The sequence below is a fragment of the Anarrhichthys ocellatus genome, unplaced genomic scaffold (genome assembly GCF_004355925.1).
Source record: "Anarrhichthys ocellatus isolate YVR2014 unplaced genomic scaffold, GSC_Weel_1.0 scaffold602, whole genome shotgun sequence".
In the NCBI taxonomy this organism is placed as follows: Eukaryota; Metazoa; Chordata; class Actinopteri; order Perciformes; family Anarhichadidae; genus Anarrhichthys; species Anarrhichthys ocellatus.
The window spans coordinates 1-10,110 of NW_022280576.1; the positions used below are offsets into that span (position 1 = coordinate 1).

Sequence of the window (10,110 nt, forward strand, 5' to 3'; positions counted from 1 at the left end):
TGAAGAGGTCCTCTGGGTCCTGTTGATGGTTCTTGTGTCATTGAAGAGGTCCTCTGGGCCCTGTAGGTGGTTCTTGTGTCATTGAAGAGGTCCTCTGGGTCCTGTAGGTGGTTCCTCTGTCATTGAAGAGGTCCTCTGGGTCCTGTAGGTTGTTCTTGTGCTATTGAAGAGGTTCTCTGGGTCTTGGGTCTAAATGTCTCTTTTTGCCTACAGATGTTCATCCAGACTGCCACGCTGACCGTCTCCATGTCTCTCAGTGCGTTCGTCTCTCTCGGGATGCTCTACATGCCAAAGGTTTACGTCATTATTTGTCACCCCGAACAGAACGTGCAGAAGAGGAAGAGGAGCTTCAAGGTGTGAACACAACTTACTTTGATGCCTGATAGTTGCTGAGTTGCTTTGTTGCCTGTTTTAATGTTTGCTGTGTTGCAGGCTGTAGTCCATGCTGCCAGAGTGTCTCAACGACCTCTAAATGATAAACAGAACGGAGAGACAAAGATTGAACCTGACAGATCGCAGTAGCATTGCAGTATTACTGTAGTATTACTACAGTATTACTACAAATGTCAGGTATTGAAACTACAATCTGAAGTACTGACATTCACAGTTCAACAAGAAAACTGAAATAAAAACATTTACACATTAGCAGCTCGTCTCTGTGGCTGTTGTCTGTCTGTCCTCCACTGCCTTTCATACTGAAACATGTAGACAACTAATTGATGGATTTTCACCGTTCATCTTCCCCTCGGGATGAACTTCAATAACTTTATTGATCCTCTGACTTTTCATCATGAGGTCAACATATTAATGTGTCCAATACTTTGGTTTATGAACAAACCCCTGCAGAACTAAAGACATTTCCATCAGCCTTAGCTGTTTTCTAATAATTAGCTAATGTTCGCAAGCTAATGCGCTAATATAAAACTCATCAGTAGAATGGAATTCTCCTAACGACTAATTTCTGTTGAAACAAAGTTGTAAATTTGACTATTTGAGTAGTCTAAAAGTTTCTTAAAAAGTCAGAAAACAGTCAACATTGAATACAATTTAATCCATTAACTCAAACATTGTCCCAACAAATATTGTGTGTATTATAAAAGACATTTTATAATACACACAATGCTGCATTTTGCGCAGCTCAGATCAATAAGTGCCCAGTCTTCTCTGGCCAGGTTAGAAATGTGTCGACTGTGGTCTAAGAAGAGTCCATGTTTGATTCAATGAGCTATCTGACGTTAGCATCGATGATCATAGCGCCCTAGGTTGCTAGCTTTTGTCTCTAGCATGCATGCTAGCCAGCTAGCTAGCTAGTAAGCCAGTTTCAGTGTGAGAATATGTCAATATGTAATTTAAATGTACATTAATACAATAATATGGAGCAATGTTGAATTGACTAATCGACTAATCGTGAACATCCCCAGTAATTAGATGAGTAGGCTACAACACGGTAACACGCTAAACATTAGCATGTTAGCTTTCTGTTCAGCCAATCAGACGCCTCGAGTCATTTAATGTGAGGAACAGGAAGTGGAGGGGCCTCAGGGTGAAGTTTGCTGAGTCGTTGGTTTATTAGTCACATTACAGTCATTTAGCGGACGCTTTTATCCAAAGCGACTTACAATAAGTGTATCTGTCACAGCTCTGCCACTACTATCCTGTTTTTTCCATCTCTCACTCACCTCATCAGTTCATTCAGTGCACCTGCTAGTCACACCCAGCTCATCAGCTCATTACTCTCACCTGCTCACTCTGCTACACCCACTATTTAAACCCCAGTCTCACACACGCTCACTGCCAGATCGTTCTCCGCTTTCATGCAAGACCTTCCAGCACATACACTTGGACTGATTCCCCCGTTACCGACCCTGCCTGTTTTGGACTACCCCGCCTTGCTTCTGCCCTGGTAATTCACTCAGCCTTCTGTTCCCGACCACGAGATCCTGCCGCTTTTTCACTGTGATTCTTTTACCTGTTGTGTGTCCAGAGGAAAATACAGCTCTGATTCAAACTATCCCTGGTGTCTGTCGTACTGCTCCTGGGTCTTTACCAAACCCATTACAGTATTCAACATGGTATTCAAGAGAACTACTAACCACCAGAAGTTATAAGTGCATCTCCTTTAAACAAGCATCTAAGAGCATAAACCAGATCAGAAGTAGAGAAACAAACTAGTATGAATACAATACGACCGCCTGTGTTCCACATGTAGACCAGGAGGTGATGGGGGTCGATCCAGACTCACTTTTCTGGACTATTTATTAAGTTCAAACTCTCAAGAATACAAATTATGACTTTATTGTTTACTGTGAGAGAAGGAGCAGAACCAGGAACTACATCTCCCAGCAATGCTCCGAGATGATAGTTGGATTTATGAAAAATAATCATCACAGTTTCAGCTGATGATTGACAGGCAGGGGGCGGAGCTTATGTCCTTGTATGGTCGGCAGGCGGAGCCAACAGGACGAAGATGATTCCTGACGTCTGCAGATATTTGTGGAGGAGCTGCTGAATATTTCAGCTGCTTGTTAATTAAAGATGTATTCTGATGTTAACAGCTGAGTAGCTGTGTGCTCAGGAGCAAGGCACTAACCCACGGTTCGATTCCCTATAGATTAAATCGACTTCTGTCTCCTCGTCTACCAACAACCATCCGAGTGTGAACCTGAGACTCAACACTTCCAATGATTTCCAATATCCTGTTCGATCAGGTAAACCTGTTATTATACAGGTAACGAGTCACAGCAATAAACATATTACACTTTAATACAATGATCATAAACAGATACATACATGAACTTTAATCATCCACCTGGACGTGTGGACAATAGGAGCCGGGCATCGAACCTGCATCCTTGTGGTCAAAGGACAACCGGCTCTACCTGGATGTGTTATTACTCTTTGTTTTCCCCGTACAACTCTGTAAACTACGTGTAGTATTACCCAGATATGCTCGTTAATACCACGTTATTACTCAGTCATTACCTCTTTATTATCAAACTATCATTATCAAGCTGTCATGTGACCATAACAGCTGATAGAGTGAGTTTCAGTTTCTCTGTAGGTGAGAAGCAGCTCATAGAACGAGTCTCCTGTTAGTCTCTTTGGTTAATGATAATAATAATGTATGTATGTATGTATATAATTTATATTTAATTAATAAATAATTCATCAGTCATTGACTCAAATTAGATAGATAGATGTATACTTTATTCATCCCCAGGGGGAAATTTCTTCCGTTTCTTCACTCGACTCTTTCTGTCTGATCCGGATCCGTTTCTTCACTCGACTCTTTGAGTCTGTCAGATCCAACATGGCGGCTTCTAACCATTCACGTGAGCTCTTCACGGCTGGAGTGAGAGCGGTTCTTCACAGCTGGCCGGTTCTACAGGTAAATATGAGACAGAGCACACTCCTGAGCGACTGTTACTGACGGGACGATGCTAACAGGCTAGTGCTAACAGGTGTGTGAGATGCGGTTATTCTCCTGATGAGATGAATGTTTGATGTACTATAGATATCCTGAGATCATGATGTTTCAGACGCGTTTGGATGACGTCAGTTTACTATTATTATTATTACACACGTGATAAACGTGTAATTTGATGCTTTCTCAACATTAACTTTCATCCAATAACGTTTTTATTCTTCTATAATTGTAGAATTGGACTCCAACAAATGAGTGATCAGTTGGGAACTCTGTGGGGGTCTCCGTACCTCTGTAGGGGGGTCCAGAACTCTCTAGGGCAGGGATTCCCAAAGTGTGGAGCTGCCTCTAGGGGGTGTGAGAGAGAGAGAGAGAGAGAGAGAGAGAGAGAGAGAGAGAGAGAGAGAGCCCATCCCGGAGTCAAGGTGAAAGAAGAGGGAGTATGATGAAAATGATCTGGGTCTGGGCTTCACTTGGATTGGCAATGCAGATTGCCCAAAGCCACAGTGCGTGGTGTGCAGTGAGGTTCTGGCTAACAGCTGTCTGAAGCCCTCTTATTTACGTCGCCACCTGAACACCAAGCATGCCAGTGCAAGTCAAAAGCCCCTTACATTTGTATATCGAAATTGGAGGAGTTACAGCCCAAAACAACTGCAGTCTCATTCATGTGTTGGGTCTACATAAAACGCACTGCGGGCTTCATATCTGGTCACAGAATAGCAAGAAAGAGGCTACCTCACACAATCGCCGAAGACGTGTGCTTGCCAGCTGCCAAAGAGATGGTGGAATGTATGATTGGAGAGAGAGAAGCAAACAAGTTGGACGTGATCCCGGTGTCCAACAACACTGCGTCGCCGCATCGATGTGTGGAGGCTGAGATCTTCCCCAACGAGAGAAGGCCGGAGAGCACGCTCCACTGTTTTACAGTAGAGTTGCTTCTTAATATATCTACCATATACTGGTTTACAATTAAAAGTATTTAATCCTACTGAAGCTAATACAATTACAGAATGAAGTACACTACTAACAGAATATATAATATGATCCGCGCGGAAAAGCTATTCACTCGCGACTCAGCCTGAAAACCCAGATGTTTCCACGCTGAGAGCCGAGCAAGAAGAGAGCGAATAGCCCTTCCAGCACTTCCTCATACAGTTTGAAATCTCCCCCCCCTTTTGTCCATCTTAATTCCTATTGGCTAATTTCGGTTGCCTCCTCCTGGCGTCAGGCTTCCGAAAACCCTCGCGCGGGTACAACCTGCAAATGTCTGTCTAGAAGTCTGACTTTCCCTTGGCTATTCTTCACAGTTTAATACATTCAATGACTGTCTTTTATGGCTTAACACTCCTACGATAAACTTTCTATATAAAGATAAGGATTTGCAACTTTTGGCAAAAACCTTCACAAGTTTCACAAACAAATATAAAGGTGCTACAAATTCTACTAAGATACACTTCTAACTACAAAACACTTCTAACTACAAATTCTAAAACACTTACAATTATGAATCTTCTAATTATGTATTCCAAAACACTTCTAATTATGATTTCTTAATTATGAATCATTAAACACTTCTATTGGAATTTCTTAAAACACACTTCTAAACCCAAATTTCCTACAGATGCTTTGTCCCAATCTGAGACTACACATGTGGCCAATCTGGCCAATCTTCTGGTGTACGTCCGTTACCTTTTCGAAGGCACGGTGCAGGAAGATGTTTTTTATCTTGTAAACAAACGCCACGCGCAAGCAAACTGTTCTCTCATTGGGCCGATTTTTATCCTCTGTTGCTTTTTTTTTTTTTTTTTTTTTTTTTTTGAAGGTGTGGGGGATTGGGGGTGCGTGAACTCAGTCGGGATGTAGAAGGGGGTGCGTGGCCTAAAAGGTTTGGGAACCACTGCTCTGGGGGGGTCTGGAACTCTGTAAGGGTCTCCGGACCTCTCTAGGGTTTTATCTCAGACTCGGACTCAAACTCTCAGATGTGTGCTTTTGTGTCCTCAGATTGCGGTGGATAACGGGTTTGGAGGCGTGTACGGGCAGCAGAAAGCTGATTGGATGGTGGATGTAGTCCAGCAGTATTTCCATGACAACGGTAAGTAACGAAACCTGTCAACAGCAGTTTATTGTTCAGGTACTCTGTTCACTACCTGTTCAGGTACTCTGTTCACTACCTGTTCTCTACCTGTTCGGGTACTCTGTTCTCTACCTGTTCGGGTACTCTGTTCTCTACCTGTTCGGGTACTCTGTTCTCTACCTGCTCGGGTACTCTGTTCAACTCCCAAATATCAAACGCGTTTGAAATTAATTTTAAGACTTAATCTTGAGTCTAGTTTAAAGACCCAAAGACTAATTTTAAACTTTAACTGCTGGATGTTTAACAAGTTAAATCAGTTCATGTTTCAACTAATAATAACTAAACTCGCTCTCTCGCTCTGTGTAGCTGACCTGCAGCAGTGCGAGGTGGAGGACTTCATTGCTGAACTGATGGATCAAGAGTTTGACACAGTGGTGGATGATGGGAGTTTACCGCAGGTACACACACACACACACACACACACACACACAGGATGAACTCTGAATGAGACCATTGAAGTAAAAACATTGTGAAAGGGTTAAAGTTCAACGTGGTGTCGACCTGTCAATCACTGTGTAGCCCCTGCTTTATGGTCTGTTTGACTCTAAATGGACCATAATGTACTAAATGAACATCATGCTGTATTGAAGAAGACTTGAATCTAGAGACTGAGACCATAAACTCATGTTTACAATGTTTACTGAGGTCATAAATCAAGAGAGAAGTAGTCATTTTCTCATAGACTTCTATACAACCAGAGGAGTCGCCCCCTGGTGGACACTAGAGAGAATGCAGCTTCAACACATCTGAAAGGTGTAAATCATGATGTGAAACCTGTGTTTCCAGGTGTGTGACAGTCTGGTCCAGGCCTTCAGTCAGTGGCAGCAGGGGGCGCTAGAGCAGCTCCAACAAACCATCAACACTCTGACACAGAAGAAGAGTCAGAGGGTCACAGCTCCGCCCACACACTCTGATGAAGACAGCGGTGATGAAACACAGGTACGTCTTACCTGATACTCTGTCATAGTATTGGGCCGTGCATTTTACTCTCCCCACAGCGTTCAGCTGTTCCTACTGATTCAAACAATCCCCATTCCTCCAAACCATCATTCCTGCTTTGTTAAAGAAAACAAAACCTCAGAGAATCAAATGTCCGAAATAACCCCGCGATGACAGGATGCTTCGTCATTAATGGACAAGTCAGAATGTAATTAACACAATGACAAGAACAAACTCACAAGAACCAGTCACATATATTCATATGGCAACAAATCAATCCAGCAGACCTGCAGCACTAGAGCACGAGCTATTCATATTGTTCATATTATATTATTCATAGAAACGACACGATAGACATATGAACACAGTAGAAACGCTACAGCAGATGTAAAAACACAAAAGCAGTTCACTTACCACAGCTGCCTTCACTTAAAGACAAATTCCATCCTCCTTTCTTTAACAAAGTTCGTAACTCACAAATCTGTTTCTCCTCCTTCAGCCATTGAAGTTAAAAAACAAAGCGAGGTTAAAAAAAAACAATCTACAGCAAGCAAAACACTAAAAATGTCATAACTTCTCTTCCATATGTTTCAACCTGAACTCTTACTAAACACTAAGATCTGCTAGCTAGCTTTCTGTTTGACAAAAGTCACGCTGGCCCACTGACCAATCACGGCGCACGTTAATGCAGACGTACTTAGAGGCTACCTGGGTACCACTGACACGTCAAAGAATACGCCCAACATGTCAAACTAAAGCTCTGATTGGTTGAACACTATGACAATCAACAATATCGTCCCCATTCACTTAAACTGCACATGGATTCACTTGTGAGTCTGCAGGCCTCTGTTCTTACCTAGAGACACAGAGGTGAGATCTGATTGGATAAAAGCTCTACTTAAAACAAGCTGCACTGGAAGCAGAGCAACTGAGGAAGACAGGAGCTGTGCAATGAGAACATAAGATAATGGGAAACATATTTTCATAAATTATAATACATGTAGTGTATTTCAGAAACATTATTAAATATAATTTTGTGATTCTGTTTAGGCCAACAGAGAAGGCCTTGCAGGCCCTGACGGCCCACCACTGGTATAGTGTGATGTCATAGTGTGATGCTAAATAAGTATGAAAAACTGAAGATGCATCCAGAAACGGGATTTTCTTTCATGTTTTTATTTGAAAAAATTAATTAGAACAGATTTTCAAAGTAGTAGTTTTCTTTCCTTTATTTTGTTGACTAATTGTTTTCGCTCTTACATGTTTTGTTCCTTTTTTTTAAATGTTTACCGTTTGCTTACTAAATATTACACCTCGTCATCCTTTTAAAGTCTGTTCATATAAAACTCTGTCGCTGGTGTAAATGAACAAAGTACTTTACTTAGTTTCTATTCTTCACTACGTTGCAGATCATTCTTTTGTAAATGACGGTCACATAAATCAGGAGTTTGTATCTTACAGTAATGAATGTTTGTGTGTTCAGGTGATGGAGTGTGAATCCTCCGTTCCATCAGTCAGCAGCAGAGATCCTCCTCCTCCTCGTGATGAAGAGGCCGGGTGGACGGTTGTGCGTAAGAAGAAGTGAAGAGGAACACGTAGCGCAGTATGAACTGTTGAACTCAGAATCAGCTGACATTGCACATTGTGGACGGGTCCGTGTGTGACGGTGTGCACAGTGCCGGTGTTCTTCTGCTGCAGTCTGGATCTGAAGGAGAAAGCTTCATCGCACCGACTCACTCGTGTTTTTATATTAAACCTGTTGACTTCACTGTGTCCTGGGCGACGTCACTCGATAATCTGACTGTACTCCTACATTATGACGTCACGTCACACTGACATCACATCGTACGAGGGCTGTATATTAAATGTCAGCGTTTCATTCACGGCTTCTGTTGTTTCAAAAATGGGTAAAAACAGGATTTTTTTTGTTATTGTGGTCCTATAAATGTAATTTACGGTTCTAGACTTCCCTTTTACTACGGATATGTGCCCCCCCCCCCCCCTTCAACATCAAGTGATGCACGATCATTTTAATACTGAAGTCATGGTAGAGGTGAGAGGTCAAAGCAAACATCTCAGACCAGCTTTCATCTTTATTTTCACAAGAAGAAATAGTCCAAACAAAGAAATATAAAACATTAATGTCTGGTGATGTCACTGACAGGAAGAGGGGGTTCCGGGGTCATTTTAAGGCACTATTTATTACATGAACATAGAAACAGGTGAGGTTTGAGCTACAGGGATCAATACTGTCAATACAAACAATACCAACCGTCAGTGAGAAGGTTGGCTGCTCTACGGAAGCTACAGTGTGCTCATCTAAACCTTCTAAAGTCTTCATCATCAGGGAGTCTCTGATCAATAGACAATAAGAGGCCGTCTGTAAAATACAAACTCGGCACAATTCAACAAACAGCAGAATTCACATGGAAACTTTGAGGCAGAAAATCAGTCGAATCTAAAACAAAGACACAGAACCAAAGATCAGAACCAGAACTCAGGAAATCAGTTACAACAGAAACACTTTCAGAAACTGATTTCAGAAGAAGGGAAGTTACACCCGACGCTATATCCATAGATCCATCGAGTGATTGTCAGGATAACTTACCAAATAAAACATTTAAATCTCAGTCGAGGCGATAACTTCCCTCTTCACATGAAATCAACTGACAGATTTATAACCTCATCAGTAAGTGTCTGTGTGTACATCAGTGTGTAGTTCATTGTGTGTATCAGTGAGTGTCTATGTGAGCAGCCATGGGTGCTGCAGACATTGAGCTGCAGTCGCTCTGCGTTCCGGCTGCAGCTCCAACATGGTCAACAGGAAGTCGCTGAACTGAGCCGCCTGGTCCAGAGGCCACTCGTACTTCTCCAACAGAACCTCAAACAGACCCCACGGCTTCAAGCTGGAGATGTGACGCAGCTCACCTGAGACGGGAGCACACAGGTGAGACGGGAGCACACAGGTGAGACGGGAGCACACAAACAGACTGTCTCACCTCTCCTGTCGAAGTACTCTCTGGAGTACCTGCCAGACAAAGCGAAGGGCAGAGGAATCGGTCCGAGCAGCTCGATGACGTGAGCGATGTGATCTGCACACAAATAATAAAAATACACACTGAAGTACTCGCTAGTACACAGCAGTACTGTTTGTTATGAGTTGTACCTTTATGCTGAGTGTAATACTAGTGTAGTCCGATAAGACTTCAGTAATGTTTAAAGTATGAGTATTATGTGTAGTACCTTCGTCTCTGGTGTAATCTTCTCCTGAATGAGGTTCAAAGAGGTAATCTCCTGTCGCCAACTCAAAGGCCTGGAACATCAATCAATACATCAATACACAAACGCCGACAGTACGGGTCTACTGATACCAAGACCTGCAGTGTGTGTGTGTACCATGCAGGCGGTGCTCCAGATGTCAGCAGGTGGTCCGTACTCTGCTCCAATCAGAACCTCCAGAGCTCTGTACTGTCTGGTCTGAATGTCCTCTGTGAAGTGCTTGTGCTGGAAGAGAGACAAAGGGAGAGAAAGAGACGTCTGATTGGTTCATACTGACTCTAAGGGTGCTTCTCAAGTCTCTTATTTGTCGTTTCCTTGCTCCTCGCTTGAACCA

At 42.7% G+C, this 10,110-nt stretch overlaps 2 protein-coding genes across 4 annotated transcripts; one reads left to right on the forward strand and one right to left on the reverse strand.

Annotated features, from left to right (window-relative positions):
- The first annotated feature begins 260 nt into the window (after positions 1 to 260).
- On the forward strand, positions 261 to 8,490 carry LOC116376777 (pre-rRNA-processing protein TSR2 homolog). 3 transcript variants are annotated; one of them, XM_031838250.1, is made up of 7 exons: positions 261 to 354; positions 2,612 to 2,708; positions 3,221 to 3,388; positions 5,426 to 5,516; positions 5,865 to 5,956; positions 6,345 to 6,497; positions 7,981 to 8,490. In XM_031838250.1, exons 2-7 carry the CDS (start codon positions 2,682 to 2,684, stop codon positions 8,080 to 8,082), a joined length of 633 nt encoding a protein of 210 aa, XP_031694110.1. In that variant the 5' UTR covers positions 261 to 354; positions 2,612 to 2,681; the 3' UTR covers positions 8,083 to 8,490. The 3 variants fall into 3 exon arrangements, with proteins under 3 accessions (XP_031694110.1, XP_031694109.1, XP_031694111.1); XM_031838249.1 differs by lacking the exon at positions 261 to 354 and adding an exon at positions 1,816 to 1,903; XM_031838251.1 differs by lacking the exon at positions 261 to 354 and adding an exon at positions 1,816 to 1,903 and having other exon boundaries at positions 3,296 to 3,388.
- A 189-nt stretch (positions 8,491 to 8,679) lies between these two features.
- Positions 8,680 to 10,092, reverse strand: LOC116376778 (SRSF protein kinase 3-like). Its single transcript, XM_031838252.1, has 4 exons — positions 9,894 to 10,092; positions 9,741 to 9,810; positions 9,497 to 9,589; positions 8,680 to 9,425 (listed from the first exon to the last, which is right to left on the reverse strand). The coding sequence occupies exons 1-4, from the start codon at positions 9,894 to 9,896 to the stop codon at positions 9,241 to 9,243; spliced, it is 351 nt and encodes a 116-aa protein (XP_031694112.1). The 5' UTR covers positions 9,897 to 10,092; the 3' UTR covers positions 8,680 to 9,240.
- Between the last annotated feature and the right edge of the window lie 18 nt (positions 10,093 to 10,110).